Raw genomic sequence first — 26921 nt, 5'->3', positions numbered from 1 at the left:
TGCAAACTCTGAAACTATACCAATGCAGTACTATTCTAGACATTCAGTAATGGATAATTATGTCTGGCCAGAGTGGAAGTGTAGGCCAAAAATACCCTCTTGAGCGGCTCGCTTCATCGAGTGGGTACCGACCATTCTGCCAGCGGTGGCATTCGCGCGCAATTGCAGGGCTGCACCTCAATAGGGGGCAGAGTCTCAGTTACATTTGTGGCTTAGAGGAGGTTTTGTTGTGTTTTATGAAAAAATATGCCAAATCTTTATCTGTGATCACACATCCAAGACATTGCGGATAGATCTAGATGACTGGGAGGATAACCAGAACGTTGCGAACGTTACGAGGGCCAATGACATCTGATGCCGATGACCTGCCGGGGGCCTTCATCTGCCTTAGATATCAACGCCACAGTTGGCCAAGACCACATTAACAGCTGACAGGGGCAATATCTGAGCCAACACGGGCTCAACCGAACGTAACAGCCGGCACGTGCCCCGTTGCGTGAATCAAGAGTTTACCGTGGTTCTCAAGTTATCAAAAGCACCGAAAAAAAGCGTCAAAATATTAAAACACTGCACCAGAAATTCGGCCATCTGTGTCCGGTGCTGGTTCTCCTGCTGCGTCAGTTGGGCGTAATATTCCCCGTAGAGGCGGCGCGTAGTCTCCCGGATCACGCTCTCGTTGGCTTCCTGGCACGCTTCCACCTGCCCACCGGCCACACAGAGACAGACGCACCGCACGTAGCCGTGAGGATTATTATTCTTAGATGAATGCTATTAGTGCCCGAAATACCTAGAATTCCATCACTCCAAAAATGTCCCTCATATCTTTATCACAATCTCATGCTAAAACTATCCACTCTTTATAATAAGCTCACTTGCAATACCTTTAGACACGTCTCCTTGTTTGTTTATATATTAGTCCTACAGTTTTATAGATTGTAATACGAATTATCTGGGGGTAATCAGCCCGATACAATTTTTGATTTAACGATGATTCATATCCGTGCAACATATTCAATTCCTTACGTGACAGAGTGTATTTGCTTAAAATTTTTGTTGCGATTGTTGTTTACTTCACTGCTGTACTTTACCTTTTTATTTTAAGTCATTTTGGTGAACCTGCTCACTCTTATTATCGAGACTCATCCTGGTTTCCCGAGGCCTCACCTGGTTTACACAAAAAATCAAACTTAAACTCGAACGTGGACAAAACGCAACCGCATTTGGCCTCTTTGGGCAGCGGGGTTGGCGCAGTGGGACCGCATTGTGGCTCACAGCAAGAAGCTCCCGGTAAATGTTGCTGACGTGGGAAGAGAATGACAGTGGCCAGAACTTGTTCCAGAACCAGCAGCAGTCGTTTATTATTTTTTTTAAAAAGGTGTCAGTTTTCTTGCCAGATAAAAGGGTAAAAAAATAAATGATCATATTTTGCTACTGGCAAAGGAGGTTCCAATGGTATGTTAGCATTATTATTTTTTCTTCGTGTTTTTTTTCCAAAAAAGCCTCACCGAGTCTCAAGACTCTTTTTCAGGTGGGTCCTGTCAAATTTTTGCAGTAGGAGGCCCAATGCTGCTGCTGCATCTGTGTGTAATCTCAATTGAGTAAATTGAAGGTACATTTTCAGCATTGGGACGTTTGGCCAACACCGGTTACTGTTTGTTTATTTTAGCGATGCCAGGAAACGCAACCCGCAGGAGGCGTACTAACACCGCACAGAAATGCACCCCGAATCGAGAATGGAACCCAAGCACAGAAATAATTTTGTTACTTTAAATCATTTTAGTCGTTCACGGTCCAAGCTTCAGAGGTTGCTCTGCCCCCACCAAGGCCGCTCCAGCCTGAATGGGGGCACTGCGCACATTGGGCACGAAGCCCGTCGTAAAAACACCGACCCCGTAGCTCGGAGTTTGATTTCGATGTTTTTGGGGGATGGAGTGGGCAGGGGTTCGCTTTGTCCCTCACATTAGGCATCCCAGGGGTGCACGTAACGAATATAAGTTTAATCTTAATTGAGGTGAGGGGGGGGGGGGGGCGTTGCCTCCTCATGCCCCCCCACCACCCCCCACCAAACTTGGCCCATGACCGACCCCCGGTCACGTGCAGCGGGTGCCCTCGAAGTGCCGCTCTCACCTGCAGCTGCAGGGTCTGCCCGCGGCGCTGCGCGCTGCGCAGGTGCCCCTCGCACTCCTGCAGCTCCCGCAAGCGCCGAGCGTTGCTCTCGCTGAGGCTCCTCACCTCCTCCTGCAGTCTGCAGTTGCCCAGGGTGGTGTCCGTGAGCGCTCGCTGAAAAGGAGATGGCGGGGGTGGCGGGGGCACGCATGCCGCACACGTTTTGCTTACCCCCGTACCTCCGATTATCACGGCTGGCTACGTACGGTGCGAAAGAAGTACTTGTACAATGTCCATAAATAGAAGGGCGACCCTGTACGTGGTCATCTACATCCATCTCTCTGGATCAGGGGGATGTCGCCACCTCGCTCATGATTGAGAATGAGCTGTGTGCAGCGCGTGTTTCCCCCCATGGTGTCTGTCAATGAGCTACGTGAATACGGTTGCCGTGCAGGCACACGACGAAACCAACTGAAAAGCTCAGCAATTGCCTGAAGAACAAGACAGGCAAGGCTCGGCACTAGCAGGGTGCGACTGCCCACCCAACGTGACAGCTCTACTGCCCACCCCCCTCCCACGTGACAACTCTACTGCCCCCCTCCCACGTGACAACTCTAATGCCCCCCTTCCCACGTGACAACTCTACTGCCCCCCCCCCCACGTGACATCTCTACTGCCCCCCCCCCCCCCACGTAACAACTCTACTGCCCCGCCTCCCACGTGACATCTCTACTGCCCCCCTCCCACGTAACAACTCAACTTTCCACCCTCCCACGTGACAGCTCTACTGCCCCCCCCCCTGACATCTCTACTGCCCCCCCTCACCACCATCTGCGAGGAGCTGGAGCCGGGCCTGCTAGAGAAGGGTGGCCACTGCCATGCTGGCCTCTCCCGCGTGCGGACTGCTGTGTGATCGGACGATGCATGGAAGCACAAAGCTTGAGGAGTGCCGGAGACTCGTGGGCTCTTGCTCCCCACCTGCAGGTCGATGGTGGTCTCCTGCAACGTGGAGTTGATGTTCACGTACTCGTGCATCATCGAGTTCTTCTTCGAAAGCTCCGAGCTGAGATCCCGCTGATGCTCTTGGTTTACCTGGAGAGGCGCGAGTCACACACAGACACACAGACACACATGTACACAAACACAATGATCGTATGTATGTGTGCTGAACTTCTTTCGCACCGTACGTTGCCAACCGTGCAAATCGGAGGTGCAGGAGAAGTATAATAAAGTACTCGCAAAAAATAGCTCCAAAGAAATGCGTTTTCACTCCAGATTTAAAAGTGCTTTGCTCCAGCGGCTTCCCAATATCGGGAGGAGCGTTCCAGACGGCCGCGGAAGCGCATCTGAAAGCGCCGTGCGATGCGAAGACCACCGCCGCCTTTGTTCGACGGCCAGCAGCCAAAAGCCCCCGCCGCTGCTGCTGCTACGAGGATGACCCCTGGAGTGTCGCGTGATGGTGGTTCATGCGGTTCATTTGTTGCAAGCACTTTGTGTGTAATGATTTTGTTTTTGCTGAAAATGCAGTACCGTACTGTTTTTTTTACATAAATTAAATGTGTTTTTTTTTTCTCAATTGTGTATGTGCAATCGCCAGCGTACCTTGAGCTGATGTGATAGTTTGGTGATTTTCTCAGTCATGAGCTCACAATCGCGTGACACGTGTCCCTTTGCTTGCTCAAGCGATGCCCTCGCCTAACAAAAGGACACAGACATAACCCCCCAGCTTAGGAAACCTTGATAAACACGTTTACAAGGATATTCATTCGTCAACGTGCATTCACGCGACGAATCACAGCGGTCATTGTCAACCGGCATTCCTCACTCGTGCTTAAAGTGATTTCGTTTAAAAGTACAATTAAATAATACTGTAAGGACAACACGAAATTATGTTAAAACCAAAATGCAGAACAAACTGCACGTGTCTCTCTCGATGCACGCATGCCATGTAATGTCCAAGCTCACTCACTAGGTGTCAGTGTGTGTCTTTCAGTTGATTCATTCCTCCCCCCACCACCACAAATAACAAAAGTATTCAAAGTGGACTCGGGACTACAGAGAATGTGTATACATAAAGGCCGTAGCCATGGAGTCAACATTGGGGGGGGGACCAAATCTTACAGGGGGTCTGGGGGTAACCCCCCAGAAAAAAAAATCTTAATTTGAAAACGTATTTCTTGCCACGTGCTGCCTAAAATATATATTTAAAAAAACACTAGCACATAGGATGGACTTTTTATTTATTTTATACAACAATGTCTAAATAGTGTATTGTATTACATTGCTCTGTTTTTTTCTTTTTTTTACCTTTTCTTGTTTCATTGTATGTAATGGCAGAGACTAGGGATGAATAAAGTACAACCATAACCACAATCATGTGAACAGAAATCTATTGTATAGCAATAGATAGGGGGGGACATTTTGATCATATCTGAATATTGGGGGGGATGTGTCCCCTTCAATATATATTATAATTACGGCCTTGGTAAACATCATGCTGTGCACACGAGTGCGTGCAGTTTAAACATTTAGAAGACACGCAGTTACGGCAAACGTTGAATGTCTCTCTCTCCCTATTCCAACATAGCAATGGGTAGAGGCGCAGCTCGGCAATGTCCTGCTCACACCACCGCTGGTGGAAGGCCCTCTCCACCCGGGTGAGGTCAAGAGAGAGCTCCTCTAAAGGGTAATTGGGCCCTAATATTCTACGCTCGCCAGATGTCTTTGGAAGAAGCGGGAGTGCCCACACATTACCCCACAACACGCAAAATCTCCTGATCAGAACATCAGCAGGATTACTGATGAGATGGGGCCATATGATCACTTCCCTGGTGTTTGTTCATCGTCACAATCCATGGGCAGACAGCCCGGAGGTGTCCACTGCACATTTCGTCATTTGTTTCCACTTTCCTCTCTGTCTTGTAGTGCCAACGTGCGCAAGTAGTGGCCACATCTTTCTGGCACCAATCTCTCATGTCGTTGTCAAACCATTCTCTGTTGGGTCTTCCTCTCCGGTTTCTTCTATTTTTTCCAAACAACAACGACACTTTTAATTGGCCTGTTGTTGGCTCGCTAGGACAGGATAACACCAACAACAGCCAATACCTTCACGTCAGTGCCGGATTATCCTCGTAGCAAAAGTAGCTACATATGCTACAGGCCCCGCACTTTCAAGGGCCCCGCGCTAAATGCTTTCAAGCTATCAATTCCAGTTCAGTGATTCTGCACTTGCTCTATTACTATAGTACTACACTGCCTTCAACTTTTATGAACGACTGGGTGTTTAAGGTTAGCGATTTGTCGTATTAACTGTCTGTATAGCAAATGCAAAAATACAATTACTTCACTGTGCAAGTTAAAAATGTGTGTTTTAATATTTACGTGTTTTTTTATTTATTTAGGGCCCCTTGAAAACATATGCTACAGGCCCCTCACTAGCTTAATTCGGCACTGCTCCACGGACATTGGGCTTGACGGCGAGCACTGGCTGTACGTGTACAGGTAAAGGATGGGGCATCACATGACGCGCCACCTCGTGGTCGTAGCGAGTATCCGTCCGCAGCGGCGACACTGCCAGACGTGCGCGCATCTGCTGCCCATTCCCGGCACTCGATCCCACGCTCGATCCCACGCTCGATCCCACGGTCGATCCCACGGTCGATCCCACGGTCGATTCTGCAGCTGTCTCCGGGGCAGCGGCGCACGCCGCAGTCTGTGGGACGAACACGACAGCCACCACTGTACCTGGGCCCCTACAGCTCCACTCGGTTGCAAATTGTCCATGAGGGGCAATCGCCGCCACGACCCACCCCCTGCCCTAGAGAAACTCCCAAAACATGTTATTTTATGTACATTTAACGGAGAAAATATAATGAACGTTTTTGTTTGGGTGGTTATCAATGTAGGGCCCTATTTCGATATCTACGTCACGTGTCATCAGTGGTGGCGACTCATGAGCCAGGCCCCACGGAGTGGTTGGCACAGTCGGCTACGTACGGAGCGAAAGAAGTTCAACAGACTGTACATACAAGTCAAAATATAAACGTCAAAAAAGAACCCCACTGATACACGTGGGGGTCGGTCATGGGAAACAGCCACCTGCTTCCCTCCCCCTTCCCCCCACACCTCCCCCCGACTTTTGGTGACCCCCGCACCGATGTATGCACCCAGGGGCCGCCACTCTGCGTAGTAAGTTCTCGTTACCTGGGAGGATGCTGCTGCTGCTGCTGCATGGGAGCCCAGGGAGAGCGGGTCCCTGCGGTCACACTCCCCGGCCCGCTGCTCCCGCTCAGTAGAGGCGGTTGACTTCTGCGCGAACCCGAACAACGGCGGCCCCCCAAAATCGTTTAATCGTCTCGGCCAAAAAGCGACGGCCGACCATCTCGGCGATCAACCCAATCGACGAGTCAAAAAGAAACGACGAAAAAAAACGCGCTGAGAGAATTGCAACAGGCAGGCGGGGAGTCGGGCGGCGGGGTGGGGGGTACGAGGCATGGAAAGTGAATTCCTGACGATGGGCGATTGTTGCAGTCCCGGGTGAAACTTCGCCAGGTTTTTTGTGCGCTCCCAAAAAAAAATTCAAGATAAAAAAAACTCATTTCGTTCGAACTTATTTTTGCGTTTTGTTTGCTGTCCCCCCCTCCCCACCCTCTGCCACACCTCGAATAAGTGCGGTTGGGTACGTACGGTGCGAAAGAAATCCAACGTGCCGTACGTACATGCTCGTGCCGGGTTTTGTGCCGAGCGTTATTTATGAGTCTCCCATTGTTGCTGCTGCTGCTCGTTAGATATTTACAGGCAACTAAAAGAGACGGTGTTTGGTTACATGTCGAGGAGAGCGCTCGCACTTTGTCTTGGAAGTTTGTGAATTTGTTTGACCATTAAATATATCCTGCGGGTGGAAAAGTGCTGAAAAGCTACGAACATGGGTGGGCGTGGTGGCTGTGCAAGGCTAGAATGTTCTTTAAACTTGTATACACAACACTGTGCTAAACACAGAGGACACGTGATATACCGTACAGATACAACAATGGGTTATTTGTGAAACTGCGTTTGGCAGTGGCGCATAAAGCTCAAATACTTTTAAAAAAATGTAACACATGAATCATAACACGGCCCATAAAGAGGTAACGTATAACAGGTGGCGTTTTAGGGGCAATGGTCATTCTTCATATCACAAAAATAGCTCCGAATAAAAAGAATAGCTATGGGTTGATAATAACAATAAGCGTTTCCAGTCTTTTGTAAATCTATTTCTGGATTAATGCATCGATGACCACCCCACGCCAGTTGCATGCATGTATGTTGAATTTATTTCACACCGTACGTAGTCAACCGTGCTAATCTGAGTTGCGGGGGCATGTTTGACCAGGATACACCATGCTGGTTAGCGTTGGCTGCTGAAAAGGCTGTCTCTAATTGGCTTGGATATCATTCGCCACTCATGTTCGCCGTGGCGAGGAATCATAATGAGTCCACTGGGTTTGTCACGCGATGCGGGACTAACCCACCGTGCCACTGCCGGACCCCAACTAGTCTGTTATTGCGCGTGATGGCAGCGATACGTTCAGGGGCTAAGTGCCCACGTCGAGTCCTGTTGCTGGCCTCAAGGAGAGGGCTTCAGAAGAGATAATATTCAGGGCCTACCTTGGCTCCTCCCACCCTGAACCAGTATATATACAAGGACTGTTTTCTTGGAATTTCTCTCACTTGATACAGTTATCGTGTTGTGACGGTTCCACCTGAAGACGGAAGCTTGTGTTGTCTCCGAAACGTCGTGATTTTTATTTTATTTTAATTTTACTTTTATTAATTTTAATTTTTTACCTACGTGACTTTACCGGAAAAAACCTAAGAATACTTCAGAAGAGAGTTTGTCTCGTTTTGCTGTCCCTCCTACTCCGCTGAAGAAGCGCAGACGACTACAGCGGGTTTACTGTGCGGTCCATAGTTTGAGTTGCATGGGTTTACTGTGCGGTCCATAGTTTGGGTTGCATGGGTTTACTGTGCGGTCCATAGTTTGGGTTGCATGGGTTTACTGTGCGGTCCATAGTTTGGGTTGCATGGGTTTACTGTGCGGTCCATAGTTTGGGTTGCATGGGTTTACTGTGCGGTCCATAGTTTGGGTTGCATGGGTTTACTGTGCGGTCCATAGTTTGGGTTGCATGGGTTTACTGTGCGGTCCATAGTTTGGGTTGCATGGGTTTACTGTGCGGTCCATAGTTTGGGTTGCATGGGTTTACTGTGCGGTCCATAGTTTGGGTTGCATGGGTTTACTGTGCGGTCCATAGTTTGGGTTGCATGGGTTTACTGTGCGGTCCATAGTTTGGGTTGCATGGGTTTACTGTGCGGTCCATAGTTTGGGTTGCATGGGTTTACTGTGCGGTCCATAGTTTGGGTTGCATGGGTTTACTGTGCGGTCCATAGTTTGGGTTGCATGGGTTTACTGTGCGGTCCATAGTTTGGGTTGCATGGGTTTACTGTGCGGTCCATAGTTTGGGTTGCATGGGTTTACTGTGCGGTCCATAGTTTGAGTTGCATGGGTTTACTGTGCGGTCCATAGTTTGAGTTGCATGGGTTTACTGTGCGGTCCATAGTTTGGGTTGCATGGGTTTACTGTGCGGTCCATAGTTTGGGTTGCATGGGTTTACTGTGCGGTCCATAGTTTGGGTTGCATGGGTTTACTGTGCGGTCCATAGTTTGGGTTGCATGGCCACAGTCGGAATGCTGTGGCTTGTCTTTAATTTTCCATTCATGAAGGAGGTGATGTAAGCATTGGCCTGATGCTACGAGTAGTCAGTATAATAATACATATATTTAGCACACATTTTAGTTTAACTTATTACAATAAAAAAACCACGAGGTTTACAGGCAAATTTTCCCCAAAAAATGACATCCAACTTAGTTAAGCTATGACGACTCTGACCGTTCCCCTAACCCCCAATGTCCGATAGGCCCTGCAATATAGCAACCGCGGATTTTCCTACCGTGACCTTTTCCAGGAACCTAACCCCTCCGCGGTTGGCGAGGGAATGCTGTGTTTCTTACTCAGCCCGTGGGCTGAGTGTCTGACGACAACGCCGATGAGAGAGTCCAGTTGACAGTCTGAAAACAACACCGCGGCTCGGCTACGCAGCAGCGCGTGGAATACGCAACCACTGTGCGGCATGTGCCCACTGCTGCTCATTCCACGCACACTCCAGCGCTGCGCCGCAAGTCTGAGCTTGAGTACAAGCGAAGCCGGCAAGATCCACACGTGCTTCTCCAAAAAAACCCAGCATCAGTGGGACAATTTTCAAATGTTTTTATAGATTCTAAGTGCAACGAACGCACAACACTTGACGTGTCTGGACCACAGCTGCGTGCGCGCCGCACGTTATCGGAATCTGAATGTTTATACTGGAAGAATCCGATGAGCTATGAAGCTTTTTGTACACAGATGTCCAGTAGGGGCGGGTAATAAAGTTACAACAACAAATAATACAAAAAACATAACAGTCGTGCAAAGTACAAAGTAAACAAAGCACCACCCAAACACATCGAAATAAAACTAATCCATCCCCATCCCACCACGGCAAATAGCGTAAAATAATAATAATAACAATGCATAACTCTCGAGTGATACATAGGCTCATGTAACTGGTTTGGAGGTTTGGAAGGTCGCTTCTTGGCAATTCGTCTCGAGACGTGTTACGCTTTAATTGCTTCAATTCAACAGTGAGTTTGATTTAAAAGGGTGTAGGTGTTTGACGACAGACAGCCAACTCAAGTATTGCAGCTATGCCGAACAACCCAACCCTCAAGGGCATTGCACATACTTGAGCTGCGGACTTCACGGCTCATTTTCGACGTAACAACAATCATGCATGACCTGTCTGTAGCCGCTGTGAAAACATCGGCTTTGGTGTGATTTACATAAAATAGCAGTGCACGTCATTTACTTATGTGACAGACTGTAACGATGTTTGGAACGACTTAACAAATAAAGACTATTGGGGCAAGTGCTGTTAATGAGCACCCATGAACGATGGCATGGCACACGAGAGGGTGGGTTGCCAGCACCATGCCCGGTCGCCTTTGTCTCCCCAGTGGCGATGTTGACACACCGCACCAGGAACTCATTTGAGGCTGAGTCGACCTAGGGGAGGGCCCAGGACCGGTTCAGATAATCGTCACTGGTGGTGGTGTTGGCCGTGAGCGGGAATTGAACGCGGGCCGCCGGGTTTGTAAGCGCATCGCGCTAACCGCTACACTACCGCTCCCCACAGACAAACACACAAAATATACACAGACAAATACACAAACATATACACAATGTACAAAAACAAATGACGACGCTAATGGCACGTGACATTTCCACCACTGATTTAGGGCTACCAGCAAAGACTAGTGCTGCTTTTGCTGCTGCTGCATGTTTATCGGAGCCGGGGAACAACTTGGATTTAGAATTGACATAAATAAAGCCCTCATGAAGTGGGCGATTCTTACAACGTTTCCCCACGTGACACTTTCCGTGCCACAGCATACTTCTCGTGACATAACGTGCCGTTTAATCCAGGTACCAACACAGAAATTCAGTAATTTGGATAATCATCCTTTTTACGAGAATTTACATTTCGATTAATTTTGTTTTCTTTTAACTGCAGATCTCAACGTAGGCATGCAGACGAACACAAGTGGCAGGTTTGGTTACTTGGTAAGGCTTGCACTTTGCCCAGGGGAAAGAACTGGATGTCTCCACTTCAACCACTGTGTCTGTAAAATGAGTTACGCAAAAACTCGTTTATAAATCAAAACCATCGTTGACTGTAACTGCCTCGCACGTTTTTGTCTTGGGTGCTTGTGTCTTTGCTATTCTTTGTCGCATTTGTACCGGGATAGCTGTGCCAACATTTATCAACGCGCAGTTGTCAGAGTGAGATTATTGTTACTATTATTATGAGAATAAATTATTAAGGGCTATGAAGGCAATTGCATGTAATACAAAACTATGGAAACTTGTTTTTTTTCTTTCTTATTCTTCCGTGTGAATGAATTAATGAGTGAATCTAAAGTATGGGGCTCAGTCCTTCACCCGCTGCTAATGTTGGTTCATCGGGCATGGCGTTGGAAACGGATGATTGCAGGTAAAATATAACATTTTAATTAAAGTTGTGCTTCACGCTTATTCCTGTGCACTGCTACAAGATAAAAATGACAGTCTACACCTTCCTGATTGAGTGCGAGCGTTCTTGAAATGTACTTTGTAAAGAAGACCCACATCTCTCGCCAACTGCACTTCTTGATGGCAGGCGTCACAGCCAACGGCGTAGCTCACACACACGCACCACAAGCACCACGTGGGCTGTGGGATCGAGGTTGTCCGAGACGGAATAGAGCACTGCGGGTTAATGCGCCACTTGGGAGTATTCGTGGGCTACAGCAGTTGGATCACCCTCTTGGTTCGTCTGCCCGGAGCCAAATCGGCTCTGTGATCGAGTCAACTCGTTTTTTTTTATCCTGTGAGACTCCGGTAATACAACTCACGCGACTCCTGAACCACACCCGTCGAACTTGGCCAAGGCTGCACAGCTGATGCATGCAAGTGGCTATCTTGGGAGAACAAATAGACTGAGGTTGGCAAATGTGTTTATATTGTTGCACTCTTTTAAACCTTTATTTACATTTGCACGAGGCCGCATTCAAATTTACTTCAATTAATTACGTAGCATTTGAGCTGTCAAATACTCTGCGTGAGTAAACACTTACTTATGAACCACGTAATTACGCAATGCATTTGTGGGAGAAGCACAGAGCGAGTGGCATGCACTCCTATGAACATTGCACAACACGTAGGATTCAACTCACGAGCGAGAGGAGTTGTGTAAACTTACCCCGCTGGTAATGTTCCACGTGACCTATTCTACCCCCCCCCCAATTCGTGAGCGCATCCTGGTGGTGCCAGTTTGCTGGGAGGATTGAGTTCCACTTGCAGATGGAGACAATCCTCGTTCTGAGCGAGGCGTGGGGATTTCTCCACAGCGGCTGGAGGCCTACGTCGTGTCTCCTGCTGAGACTGTAAGGTCCTCGTGCTGAGCAGAGAGCGGAAGCACCCTGACATTTTGGGAGGCCGCTGAATCCACAAAACATGATTCGGTGGTGGATGGGACCGGCGTACGAATGGCAGCCAGTCAGTGCACGTGGGGAGGCCTTTATCCAGCAGCCGATAGACAAAGCCAAAGTGATCTCTTGTTCAAATGAGCATTGAGGCAGTGCTCACTTCTGTTTACAGCCCTGAGCCAGTGGTGGAAATTCCACATTCCCACGGTGGAGGCGAGGCTATCCGTAGGACAAGCGCTGTTGAGTTCCCCACAAAGTGTTACGTGATTTTATTGACCCCCCCGAGGGTTTGATGGGCTGAGCCAACTCCAGCTAGGATTTGAACGCGCAACCTTCCCATCGGGAGCTGCTCACAATCCCACTGAGCCACCCCGAAGGTTGTACAGTGGCTGGCGATGATAGCGATGATGATGATGAAGCATTCTTTCCTAACCACTGACCTTGTAGAGTGAGAGTCTCTTCACTTCTCTCGAACACCTGCGGCGAGCAAATAAAAGAAAAAAAGGTGAATCAGCATTTACCGATAATGTCCTCTGTATTCAGTCCTGTCTTTGGTTTTGTAAGAAGTTCAAAGAGCAACAACGCATGACCGTACTTTGCGTTGAAGTGCCACACTTGGTTCAAGTTTAAAAAACAATTAGCCGAGCAACATTTTTTAAAATACATTATATATAAAAACTCGATTTGCAGTGGCACTGTATTGTAATGCTGTATAGGAGTCGATCGTGAATATTTGATCATTCCTGTAAGGTTACCAGCGCGATGCGCCGACGACCAAGCCGGACCACTGCGCACTCATTTGCGCACAAACGTAAACTCTCCAGCAACATCTTTACATCCAAATCACATTCACATTTTAAAAGTATAGTCTGGCATGCGAGATACACTCATCAGGCATGCATACATTTATTCTGTTTAAACTTTGAACACGTTGGCGACTTTTAGATTTTTTTATGAAATTTTCTTTTTACGTCGTCGTAGTATTTTAAAAATATATTTACTACTTTACCTCTAAGGGACAAAAAGTCACATTATTAAATTCGAAACCTAACCTCCCGATGCTGCCGTTCTCCGCGGGGCTGTAAGACTGCACGTAGTAGAACAGAACCATGACTACTCAGCTCGGACTCGAGACGCCACGAACGGCCGCGGTGCTGAAATGAAGCGTGGCGCCGTCATCATTGTGCTTACAATAACCCGACAGCCGAGCTGCGTCGTTACTTATTTAGAGCGGGCAGAGTTTCCCCATCAACGGTCGAGTGACGGGGCCACCGGATCGTGCGTGGGGGGCCAGCAGCGGACGCAAACGCACCGCGTTTACACTTTCGCCGAGGGAGAAATGACAAAGCCTCACACGATCAAGGCCTGCCCAGAGGTGTGCCCAGTATAATTGTTCCACACACGCCAAACGTCAGATGCGTCTGTGCGTAGCCAACAAAAATCCGCACGAGCATTCAGTCATGAGAATATATGGTTCATAATACAGTACTGGCAGGAAAAATAAACTATTTTTCAAGTTGTTAGAGGGTGAAGGTTGGGGGGAGATTAATATACGTTTTACTTTGTGTCTGTATTTATGTATCCACGTGTGCGAGTGCGTGTGTCTGGTAGTGCATCTGCCAGTCATCTCAGTCAGTCAACCTGTGTCCGTCAAGTGGCCTCCTGCCAGCGGGCGTTCGACACTTCACGTGCCCTTAAAGCGCACACAGCCTGGCACAAGCGACGTGGTGACGTCACCGCCACTTAGTGGCGATTGGCGGTTGTTGTTGTTGTGTATTGATCTATTGTAGGAGTTTCAAATCAAGGTTGAGGATAGACTCAGTCCTGTGTCCACCCCTCCAGGTTTTTGATTGAAAAAAGTCCACGGCAGCAGTCGTTCTATGCAGAAAGCATGGGGAGGGGGGGGGGGGGTCACCAGTGCAGATGAACACTATTCTTAGGTTTTTTCGGTAAAGTCACGTAGGTAAAAAAATAAAAATTCAGCCGCACCGAACCTCACAACAATAATATCCAGGTGCCTGCCTTGGCTCCTCCCACCCTCAACCAGTATATACACAAGGACTGTTTTCTTGGAATTTCTCTTACTTGATGCAGCAATCGTGCTGTGACAGTTCCACCTGAAGACGGAAGCATGTGTTGCCTCCGAAACGTCGTGATTTTTATTTTCTTTTACTTTTATTAATTTTAATTTTTTACCTACGTGACTTTACCGAAAAAAACTAAGAATATGAATCCTTGCAGTCACGAAAGCTTCAAATCTAGAACAGATGAGCACTGCCACACGCTCGCCTGAGCACCGAGACACAGACTTTAATTCCCACTAAAACCGTGAACGTGGCGGATGGTGCCACAGTGCAACGGGCATCAGCACGGTCGCCACCAAGCCCGGCTTGCGCCGACTCAAAGGTTTGACTCGCAGAGCGGCTCAGCGATTTGTGCATCGAATCGCCAACCCGTCTCGCATGTTGTGAAGCAAGGTGGCTTTGAAAAGGCCCTGGCCCCCTTAAGTATGGCAGGACCCCCGGGGCGATCAAGACGAGTACGCAATACCAGCACACCCTGCTGCATTCCCAATGGCGTGGATTTAAACGTTCTACATTTCAGATGCGGCATTATGAGGTAAGGCACTTTCGACTGTCAAGGAAATAATCAAACCGAAGCGTTAAGGGCAACAAGGTGACAGCCCATTGAGACATCACACAGCACTTGTTTGTAAGATTCAGAAAGCATTCTATATGGGCTAATACAGGCACCATCATCATCATCAGCCATCGTCTATTCACTGCTCGATGAAGGCCTTACCATTACATCATAGACCTTTGATGTCACAATCAATCTCACTCCTACGTATCAAACCCCCTCGTCACTCCATCCCCGTGGTGGTCATCTCCTCGGGTGCTTTCCGGCCTTTGGCTGCCATTCCATCACCAGTCTCGTTCACCAGCCCTCGTCCTTCTTGTGCTGTGTCCGGTCCAAGCCCGCTTACTTTCCTGAACATTCTCTACGATGCCTTCCATTCGCATTTATCCCCGATCGCCTCTTTTCTGTCTCTCAGTGTAATGCCAAGCATGCACCTCTTCTTCGCTGACTTTTCATTTTCTGTTCTATAGTGTAAATATAACAGTGTCCACGTTACTAATCCATATATCATGTATATGTATGTTGAACTTCTATCGCACCATACCTAGCCAACCACGCTATCATATCGGGTAATATGTAATGATCGAACGCGACTGGATCTGGATCAAACTGATGACATTAAGAGCAGGATAAAAGCAGGGCAGAGTGCTTTTGTAAAAATGAACAACATCATGAAAAGCAACCTACCCATGTGCCTGAAAAAGAACGTTTTCAATGAGCGCATGAAACAATATTTCAAGAGCCAATGGATGTAAACCAAGACACCGTGACGCTCATCCATAATGTTTCTGAAGATTCGGTTGCACTTCGAAATCTCGTTAATCCAAACTGCGTTGCATCACGAGACGCTCGTGTACACGTGCGTCCAGTGTTATTTGTTATACCCACTGTTGGACAAATGGAGAGCAAGAACCGACTCCTTGCCCTGGGTTTCGCTCAAGCTGGTGTAAGGATTGCGATGGAGCGGGTTGGATCGCATGAACAAGTCGGGAAGTCCAAGCTTGAGCTGCCATTGTTTGCGAGTGAAACTGATACGCGTGCGTGTGTGTGCGTGTGTGTGCGCGCGTGTGTGTGCGGAGCGAGGCACACGCTATGGAAATATTTGTGTCCTTCGCCGGAGGCTAGGCAACCGCTTCTGAATAGCCTGGGCACTGGTCAACGCGAGCCATTGGAGGAAAGGGGCGAAATAAAAACACAAGGGCCAAGAGGACACCCCTAAAGCAAGTAATAGTACTGCCCATACCGAGTGCCAAGCCTGCCGGCGCCCTCCTGAGTTTCCCAGTGGGACATTCCGATTCGTAAAGTGGCAGCAGTGGATCCGAGGTTCAGTTGTATTGATTAGGTACAAGCCCTGTGAGCCATGAGGCTCTTGACTCGGGTGCAACCGCAACAAGCAAAACATGAACAAAGAACATCTTAAAGTGACGACGCGCAACACACTTAGGAGGGCACTTTGGGAAGAGAGGGACGAAGGGGAGAGAATTCCAAAGTGTAGCACAGTGTGGATGAGAAGAGCAAGCGGCTCATCCTCGGAAGGTTGAGAGTTCCAACCCTGGTCGGAGTTTGCGTCAGCCTATCATCTCTCCCCCCCCCCCCCCCCACGCTTGCACCTTGTGTTAAAAAGGGTACCACTTCGTGGGGGGCAATTAACAGTCCTCGTCCTATTGGATATACAGGGACTCCTCGACTTATGAACGTTCGACTTACGAACTTTCAGAGATACGAACAAACCTGTCCCGTGTGTCCAGTTGTTTGTTCGAACCGAGAGTCGTAAGTTCAACCGCCGTGCAATAGATGACGGTGGTGGTATCTACATCTGCAGAGCATGAAGAACCAGTGGCACCTACATCTGCAGAATGTGAAGAACCAGTGGCACCTACATCTGCAGGAGATGATACAACATTTAAAGCCAATCCCCATGTTTAGTGTGTGCACCGTACAACATGTTTGGAATCGACAGGAGTAAAGTTGGACTTACGAACCAATCGACAAATGAACAGATCTCTGGAAGCGAACTCCCCTCTACAGTACTCGGCGCCTGCCATAGGAGCGTGGGATTTCCCCCACTGGCTCAAGTACTGCGTGAGCAGGAGATGAGCACCATCTCAATGCTCGTCCGTGCAGGAACACGGATCAGTAAGGGTGCACAGGTGAAAAGTAAAAGCACGGATAGTGCAGAATTGGATTAGAGGAGTTTTTTTCCCGATTGGGTTTTGCGAACATTGCTGCCAGTCTCTCAGCGTTATTTAGTCGTGCCGAAATAACATGAACGGCAAAAAAACAACATCGTTCAAATTATGCCGATGGATTGGGCTCCAAAGACTGAGCCTTGAAAATCAAACAATTACCTCGAATTTTCTGACGTGTGAATTTGTTAAATGGCATCATAATTCGCTTGGCTCACAGTGGCCGTCCCATGACGATGCCTTGCAAAAGTAGGTGAGCAATGCGATGCTGGGATGCACAAATTTGGCCAAAATTGACTGCCTCCAGCGAAAGTCATATTCCAGGGACGTATCAACACTCCAGAGTGTGGTATTTGCTGCATATTGCCAGCTGGCAGCTTCCGCGATTAAACGCAATAAATTTGCGCACACCCAACATCAAATTGCCTTAATCAGCCAGACCTGGCATGCTTAACTTTTAACAAAAAATCTTGCATCTTTATTTGTTGGTGGGGGGGGGGGGGGGTTGGAAACACCTGAATTTGAGTAATAGCTGACCGGTAGTCCTCGTGACCTTAACTCTGGGTGGGAACAAAGCTATTATTATTTACAGATGAACGCTTTGGTGTGGGTCAGGTCATGTGCATCGCATCATGTTCGCGTCATGACCTGACCCGCAAGCCAATGGCAAGCCGTGAAAACCACTCAGCTGTGACCCACACAGTGGGCACTGATGGGCATCGGCGGGTAGCCCACGACGCAATACATCAAGGTATCGTGAAGTATCTTTGTTATGAAGCAACACGTAACCACGTTCCGTAGCAATGTTGGTTATTTTATAGACAGAGTCTGAATGTTTAATTTGACAATATTGTGCCTGTGACAATAGCCTGTGACAATAGCCTGTGACAATAGACTGTGACAATAGAATGTGACAATAGCCTGTGACAATCGACTGTTACAATGGACTGTGACAATGGACTGTGACAATGGACTGTGATAATGGACTGTGACAATAGCCTGTGACAATAGCCTGTAACAATAGACTGTGACAATAGACTGTGACAATGGACTGTGACAATAGCCTGTGACAATAGCCTGTGACAATGGACTGTGACAATGGACTGTGACAATAGACTGTGACAATGGACTGTGACAATGGACTGTGACAATAATCAATTGGACGGCTCCGTGAGCAAGATAACAGAGGCGTGTACTGACCGGTTGGTGTCCTCAGAGACTGAGTCCTCCGAATTCTCCGCATCCACAGCCGAGACAAATCCACTATCAGTCAGGAGCTGCGGCAGAAAAGACGCGTGTCAGTAGAAAAATAACCGATGCTTGCAGCATGTCGTCCTCATATCGTAAAAATTATAAAAGGTGTGACTTTTGCAAATACACCTATTTTATGTATTAATTGCGACCAGTTGTGGCTCTTGCCCACTCTGTATTGGCTCGCGCATCATGCTTTTAAAAAAAGGTACTTAAAAACGTGAGTTGTTAAAATGTGATTTCACATTGGGATTCAGCATCCTTCAAAAAGTTAACAATCACACGATCGTAGGCTCAAGTTACTTGAAAATAACAAACGATTGCCCCCTAACTTTAGAGGATCCAAAGATAAAAAAGCTGTTTTTTTAATGAATGCCATATTTGGATTCAGCACCCTTAAAAAGCTCCAGATATAAACATTATTAAGACTCTAAAAAACTCAAAAGTGAAAAAATATTTTGGGGGGGACTATTTGTTTTTCGGATTTGCATATTTATAAGCATAGACTTTATTAAAATTGACCCAAATGCCATCTTACTAAGGCCTCTATAACGTCATTACAATTTACATCAATCACGAAGCAAAGACCGTCAACATGTATTAGATGTGTGACGTTTGAGATTCAGTTTGTGAGACATCTCATTGAAAGAATAAGTGGCTAAAGGGGAATGAACTATTTTTTGTGTAATAAGCCTGCTCACAAATTACCAATTAGTCACACATCCAATAACTGCCCTGCACATTATTGCATATTATTACTTACAACCATTATTAATAATAACATTTTTTATAATGCGCATTCCATCCTCGGATGCCAATGTGCAATGGACATTATTTAACAATGTCCATTGTTTGTATGGATGAAAACTGTCTTGGACCAGATTCACAATGTTGTGTTCTTTCCATCTTAAAGTAATTTGTTTAAGAGTAGTGAGCGGTATCTGAATTGGTCCTGCAACTACCTTCTTCACCAATGCACGCTGACCAGCGCAGTGAAGTATGATCACACAACCCCCCATGATTGACACTGCATGGCAAGGCCTTTATCCAAACGTGGATTGATAAAGGACTGTAAAAAATCATTATTTTATCTAAACATCCACTGTGGAGATGGAGCAATGAAATCAGATCGTGTGCAGGTGCTAGGCAGATATTACATCGCTGGATCGTGAGAGATGGCGACATCTTGGGGAGCCCTCCATCCAGCAGTGGATTGACCATGGCTGATGATGATGATGATGACATATAGATCAGAAAGAAACATTAACGAAAGCAATTGAACACAAATCTTAAAAGTGCGAAAGAAGCGTGCAGAGACGCGTGCTTCAAATGACATTCAGCGGCAGAACAAGGCAAACGTCGACTTTAGAACGAACGCAGGTCAAAGACACGTGCTGTTACTAGCGAGCAGTCTTGCGCAAGACACGTCGCTAGAAGGGGACGATGACCGCTGGTTGAGATTCGTGATGGAGCGGCAGCCCAAGGGAGATTGGAGCAATGAAATCGAGAGAGAAGCAGCTACACACGCATTTTTAAAAATTTCTAAAATACGAGGACTTTGTTTGGAGCAGGAACAACAACAACAACCAAATCTGCGGTAGTGGGAGCGTGCACCCGAGGCACTCGCCCCTGACACCGGAGCCAGAAACTGCCACAGATGTCTGCATTGACAACTCCACAGCCAACCGGTCGCGTGAATGCATGGGTCAAGCCGTGTCCCAGTAAACGTGCGACGTTGGGCCGACGTTCCGTGTTTACCGGTGAGTGTCTAGTAATAGGGTCAGGAGATTTTGTTACTCGTGCTATATTCATTATCTGGTACAGCCACTCAGCGGCAAGGCCTGTCCTTTCGTTGGAAGAGCGCATTGTACAAGTGTAAGCCTTTAAACGCGTACAATGGCGTATTACAATCCTATCGCGATTGCCTTCGGGAAAATAAACAACACCACGGCTGGTTGAGCGGTGATTCAAAAATAAGTGAAATGCTTGTTAAGGAAGTGTGCGACAATCACATGGTAACGATGCAAAACAGCCGATGATGTCAAGACATGTGTTCTGAAGGTACACTGCGTTGGGTGGCTTACGTCCGTGTTGGAGTTGGTAATCGGTGATCCCAGGCGTGAATCTGCATCCTCTCTGCTCTCCTGACCATTGCCATCTGTTGACAGAAAATACACGCGCAGTCTCGCGGTCACGGCACTACACTGCGAGCTGTGTAAATGTAATGTACATGGAATTGGTAATTGGAGCATTGCACACCGGACTCGACTTCCCCCGTGCGAGAAGCGCCCCCCTCCTGAACCTCCCTCTCTCACCTCTTCTCCACTGCCCATTCTCTTCCTCTTACCCTCCCCTCGCCCCTCCACTCCCTCCCGTCCCTCCCCGAAAGCCCTTTCGTGACCCCCGCCACGTGTGCCTTCTGTTACGGTCACTCATTCATCGTCCCTTGCAATGCCCCCTTGTCATCTAAATTTGATTTGATTTGTCTTACCGATTTTTTTTGTATCTATGGAAATCGCCTTGAGCCAAGGCGCTCTTATATAAATATAAAATAACACGAGCGAATGCACACACGCACCGACCTTCAAGGGACCTTGTCCTCATCGAATTACAGTTTGTTACGAGTAACCGAATATTTGCTTACATCAGGGGAGTTGCAACTGATGGCCCGATTCTATTGCTTAAGAGCCATGGGCTAGAGACACAATAAGTACATAAATTAATGAAAAAAAACAAATATATAGCCTCTATTATATTTCCTGGGCCAGAATGAAAAAGGATGACATGAAGAGGGGAGCGAGAACAGGTTTGAGTGCTTTTGGAAAAATTTAGTTTCTGAAATGAAAATCAACACGACAACAATGTGCCTCAACGAAAACAACGCACCTGCTGTGACAGATAGACCAGCAATCATGGCCACTGACAATGACCATGGGACAACGGCCGAAGATGTTCACTCAAAAGAGAAACAACAAGCGGAATGTGCGGATCGGAAGAACGTGCGCGCGAATCGGAGACACATTGCGCAGCGACTGTTAATCAACGTGGGCGGGCGGAGAATTAGGAGCCGTCGCTCAAGGGGATGATGGACGATGGGCGAGACTGGTGAGAGAATGACGGCCCGGGGAGGGATGACCACCGCAGGCAGAGAGCGAAGAGATTCGCTCGTACGCAGGAACCAGGTGGATTATGGCATCGCGAGAATGTGAGGGATGGTGACGGAGTGCGGGCTTTCATCCTGCAGTGGATAAACATGACTGATGATCATGACAGTAATGATATTCAGAAGATATGTAATAGCCAATATTGCATCAGGTCCTGTACATATGGTATAGTTTCAACGTGTTTATTACTTGCAACAATGTTTGCATGGGTTTGCAACGGTTCTCCCCATGTCCTCGTGGATTTTTCTCCGGGTTCTCAAGTTTTTCCCTCCACATTTACAAACACGCGTGCAGAGTATTTGGCTGCTATAAATTTCCACGTGATAACCCACTTCGTTGAGCTATCATGCACCTCCGATGACCACGGTTGGCTACATACAGTGCGAAAGAAGTTCAACATACTGTGCATATTTCATTTGTGGCCAGGTTGCTTCTAAAAAAGAGCTATATAGCTCAGTGGGCCTTACCTAGTAAAATAAAAAGTCTAGTTTTAGTGTAGATATTTAAAAAAAATATTCAACAGAGATTAATAGATATATCAGAAGACATGTAAACTATTCAGACGTATTCAGAAGATGTGGCAGCTGTATTCATAATACAGATGGGAGATAAGAGATAGATATTTAGAAACGGTGGATAAGGTGGTAAAGACATACGAGGAATATTCAGAAGGGATGTAAGAGCTAGAGGAGAGATATTGTTTCAGGCAGGGTACAAGGGATGAAAGAGACATTTCATACATTCAGAATAGATACGGAATAAAATATACTGTTGTTAATTTTCATTCACTGTATGACCATACCATTACGATCATGGAAAAAGTATGTGTTCTATTATTAATATGCCGGATATACGCCTCTAAAGCAATACCAGACCGACCACAATCATTGCACAATATATACAGGGCGAATAACAATCACTGTACTGTATCGTACACCCCAGCATCCCCAAAGAGATTATGGGAATGCCTTAGCAGATCACCCAACAATCATTTGACAACCGTGTGAATCGAGTCTACTTCGTGTGTCATGCCTTCAGTTTGAGGGCTTACAATCCCTGAGTCTCTCCCCCCCTCCTCATCCTGTGCCACATCGTACAATGCCATGGCGAGCACTCCGAACACCGATGAACTATGGCAAACAATGCAGTATACTCTTAGTTCTTTTGGTAAAGTCACGTAGGTAAAAAATGAAATTAAAATTAATAAAAATAAAACAATTTTAATTTCATTTTTTACCTACGTGACTTTACCGAAAGAACTAAGAGTATGAATCCTTGCAGTCACGAAATCTTCAAATCTAGAAACAATGACGTGACATAACGTCGTCTGCGGCTGCGTGGCACAATCAGGCGTTGCGACCTGATGTCCCGCACCTCCGTTTAGCACGGCTGGCTACGCACGGTGCGAGAGAAGTTAAACGTGCAAACGAAACGTGCACGCGGACCGCTGTGCACGTGCGCGCACAGCTCCAAGACCTTTAAGACGTGAAGATGATCATTTCAACCCCGAACTTGGCCAGTCGCCGCAAGACCTCACCGGCTCCCTGTGACATACGTCAGGGCTGAACATTTGAAGTAACATTTTATTTTCTACATGTCAAAATTTTTGACACACACACGTGGAACCGTACCGACATCCGAGGCGGTGGGATCGGGCTCGTCGGGCCCCAGGGCGATGGGGGCTCTCCGTGCCTCTCGGCCGCACCACGACTCGCCAGCGGCAGCTGCGTGCGGCCGCGTCACGGGGCCCCCCCATAGCGGAGTCTGGGCGACGCGGCTCACGCCGAGACGCGCATCGCGGGATAGCGCCTGGATCTTGGGGAAATGAAAAGAACAACAACAACATCAACAACATCCTCAACAGCAGCGGCAGCGGCAGTAGCGATTGACAGGCTACAAAGGCAGTGTTAAGCCGGCGTGTTACGCACCATCGGTTGGGTCGTTCTGACATTTTCGGCAGTCGTGTTTGAATGCCAGCAATTTGTTGTTCGTCTTTCGATTTAAAGCTTTCGTGACTGCAGGGATTCATCTTCTTGGTGCTTTCAGTAAAGTCACGTAGAAGGGAAATAATAAAGTAATAAAAATAAAACATAATAAAATAATTCTCACGACGTTACGGCCACAATGCAAGCAGCCGTCCTCAGGTGACGCTGTCTCCCCGACAGACCTGGTCTTCACCTGAGGACGGCTGCTTGCGTTGTGGCCGAAACGTCGTGAGAATTATTTTATCATGTTTTATTTTTATTATTTTATTACTTCCCTTCTACATGACTTTACCGAAAGAACCAAGAAGTTGTTGTTCGTCGTTGATGTTGTTGTTGTTATCCCAAACTCACCTCAGGACTGATGCAGTTTGAATAAAAACCGTAGATTTATAAATTGGTGAAACCGCGTCAGTTTCCTGACGGTATCTGTTCACTCATCGTGTCCTCAGTGACTCGTGGCTAATGGAGCGATGGTGCGTGGCTTGGTATGCAGTGTTTGCAAGATTTACAAAATCATGCAATTAAACGTGACAAAGACAAAGGTCAGGATTTAAGACAGCTGCGCCCGAGACAGCGGCAATAATTGTATTTTTTACGTGACAGTGAAAAACAAAAACAATTTCTGAAAATACTCGTAGGTGTTTTCGGTAAAGTCAAGTAGGTAAAAATAAAACGAAAAAATAAAATGATTAGAAATAATGATAGAAATAAAATAATAAATCACGACGTTTCGGAGGCAACACAAGTCTCCGTCATCAGGTGGGCCCGTCACAGCTAAATTTACTTGATGCAGTAAATTTAGCTGTGACGGGCCCACCTGATGACGGAGACTTGTGTTGCTTCCGAAACGTCGTGATTTATTATTTAATTTCTCTTATTATTTCTATAATTTTATAATTTATTTTAAAAAATTTACCTACGTGACTTTATCGAAAAACACCTAAGAGTATGAATCCTTGCAGTCACGAAAGCTTCAAATCTAGAATTTCTGAAAATGTTTCAACTGAAGAAGGCACGAAGTCTGTTGATGCTGGGGATGGCTGTCAGCGAAGAGAAGGAGGATCTGAAAAAGCAGTGACAATAAACCTGACACTGAATCAGGGTAGAATTGGTTATTGGAAGGAGGCATGAAATGGAAGACGCGAACATGGAGGGTCATTGCAAGGACTGTGGTAAACAATAACGAGAAAAAGCGATCTGAAGAACAGAGAGATAAAACCAGCAGGACAGGATGTTCAAAGAATTAAAAAGCCCTGGAGGTCCGTCAAAGTTTAGCCAGAACAATGATGACTGGTATGACTCATCAGAATCAATGTGCAATATCAGACGGCGAAGAGAGGAAACTGAGGAGATAGGGAAAATGAGTTACAGTCAGAGATATTTATAAAACGACAGTAAGAGAATTACAGGTAAGGGGCAGGAGTGTGCGGTTATTGTCATCAGCCATGCTCAATCCGCGCGCGTTGATGTAGGCCTCCCCAAGCCACCGTCCCCTCTCGTGATCCTGAGGTGCAATAATTCACCAAACAAGTGCAGAGGGGTGATTATTGCATCGCTCATCTATTCCCTGGCTGCCACTCCATTATTCGTCTTGGCCAATGGGCGTCGTCCCATCTAGCCGAGATGTCCTGTGGAGTGGTGCGCGTGTTGCCATTGCTGCCGGGGCGGTGAGAGAAATTCGCGTGAAGGAACTGCTCAGGATAATGCTGCATGGCAGAGTGAGCAGCTGTCAGAGGATGTGAAATGTCACGAGGGATAGAAGTTCGTCTGGCATCTCGAGGGATACATCTAATGGACGTTCCAATAATACATGTTTTGCAGAGTTTTGCCGAATGCAAACTAATACTGTAAGAAATATATCGGTAGACTTAGGGGAAAACCGGGGTTGTGAGTTTGAAGCAGAAATTGATATTTGCTGTGTGTAGACTTTCGCTTAAAACTACGACAAGCATCTTTGGAACAAGATCCATGGAATCATAATAATATCCAGGCATTTTGAGAACAATGTTTGTTATCATCATGATCTAAAAGTCTCCATAATATATTATCCATGCTTAAGCAAGATGTGCTTATCTCAATTGGTGGTCCTGAGCCAATGGTTTTAATTTTACATCACTAAGGCGTGAGACTCAGTAGACGTCGTGCAGACCTTCTGGGCAACACTGTTAACTCATTTTTTGACCAACTCATAAGGATTAAGGAGTCACACAACCCCGAGTATATGTGCACACAGGGTAAAGTGAGAATTATCGCCTGAATATATTAAATATACTGGAGACAATATCGTGTAAATGCTATGTATATAATACTATAATATACTGTGCAATATACTGAAGACGTGCCTTCGGCAGAGACATCTGCAAACACATTTCACATCGTAATGTTCTAAAACGAGCGCCTTCTCTTGACAAGCATCTCAAACACGAGATCGTGTAAAGGTACGTATGTAGAAACAACGATAGCGTATGTTGAACTTCTTTCGCACCCTACTTAGCCAACCCAGCTAATCCGCAGTGCGGCGAAGGACAATCTTTGATCATTTAACGGCCTGGTCTTGAGTCTTCACTTCACCTCAGAGATGTCATAGAACCAGGAGGCATCGTAGCGATAAGAATATCTCACAATAGCGGCAAGGGAGAGATACTCCATGTAAGACGCTTCGCCATGCGTGGTGTATTATTACAGATTTCCCAGGACAGCAGCTGCCTCAAAAAGAACACGATCCTGGGAAAACCAGCAGAGGTGGGCGACCGTAGCTCATGTCCATATGGAACCTCACCACTTCTGGACGATCGCCCCTCTGCTCATCCGCCGGTGGAATGCTGCCATCCGAAGTCCGTGCTGGCAGGCTGAGCCCTTGCATGTCCCTCTCCTCCCCGTGCCACCCGCTCAGGTCATCGTTATTCCAGCACGACGGATCCTCCTTTTCCTCCCCCGCCTCCTCTTCCTCCTCCTCTGCCTCGTCTGCTGGCGGCGAGGCGAACGGGTCGTAGGTGCCCTCCGTGTCGTCTTGCGTGGGGCTGTCGAGCCCCGAGTCGGTGGAGCCAGACCTCTGAAGAGGGCACTCGCTCGACAGAGAGCTCAACTCGAGTCGAGGACTTGCCATGACTCGTGTGGGATATGCTCCACGCAACTGCTACGGAGTTGGACACAAATGATGCCAACAGTGAATTCCGAACGATAATTAATTGTTTAAATAATATCCACACACACACATATATATAGATTGCTCTAGAGTTGCTCTGGATCAGCACTCGTGGCAGCTGCAGTGGCGGGCCGGCTCGTAATGCACAATGATGTCACGCGCACCTATTTACACATATTTTGTGACAGGCCCCGAGCAGAATACGTCAGCCCAAGGATTGTGCCGACCTCACCCAACTGGTTTTTTTTTCTAAGCCCTTCGCATGGGACTTGGCATTTCGATTATATCAGAACCAATGCCGGATTAGGCTCGTAGCAAATGTTACAAAGGGGCCCTAAATAAAAAA

The 26921-nt window shown here is 47.2% G+C and overlaps 1 protein-coding gene across 2 annotated transcripts in view; it reads right to left on the bottom strand.

The window, feature by feature from the left end:
* LOC133343882 (myocardial zonula adherens protein-like) overlaps positions 1 to 26717 on the bottom strand; it is a 32017-nt gene extending 5300 nt beyond the window's left edge. The window contains exons 1-12 of one of the 2 annotated variants that reach the window (XM_061553848.1): positions 26210 to 26717; positions 23077 to 23260; positions 20366 to 20439; positions 19439 to 19504; positions 18231 to 18307; positions 12645 to 12681; positions 6310 to 6414; positions 5639 to 5818; positions 3709 to 3801; positions 3085 to 3198; positions 2128 to 2280; positions 574 to 699 (exon numbers count right to left, since the gene is read on the bottom strand). In XM_061553848.1, the coding sequence (XP_061409832.1) occupies positions 574 to 699; positions 2128 to 2280; positions 3085 to 3198; positions 3709 to 3801; positions 5639 to 5818; positions 6310 to 6414; positions 12645 to 12681; positions 18231 to 18307; positions 19439 to 19504; positions 20366 to 20439; positions 23077 to 23260; positions 26210 to 26536 (1536 nt within the window). In that variant the 5' untranslated portion in view covers positions 26537 to 26717. The remainder of the gene's footprint in view (positions 1 to 573; positions 700 to 2127; positions 2281 to 3084; positions 3199 to 3708; positions 3802 to 5638; positions 5819 to 6309; positions 6415 to 12644; positions 12682 to 18230; positions 18308 to 19438; positions 19505 to 20365; positions 20440 to 23076; positions 23261 to 26209) is intronic. The other variant, XM_061553849.1, reaches the window with a different exon arrangement.
* Between the last annotated feature and the right edge of the window lie 204 nt (positions 26718 to 26921).

The sequence above is a fragment of the Lethenteron reissneri genome, chromosome 18, assembly GCF_015708825.2.
Source record: "Lethenteron reissneri isolate LAM-NWPU_2019-01 chromosome 18, ASM1570882v1, whole genome shotgun sequence".
NCBI classification, from domain to species: Eukaryota; Metazoa; Chordata; class Hyperoartia; order Petromyzontiformes; family Petromyzontidae; genus Lethenteron; species Lethenteron reissneri.
The sequence above is the reverse complement of the archived record's forward strand: the minus strand, read 5'-3'. Positions and strand labels throughout refer to the sequence as shown.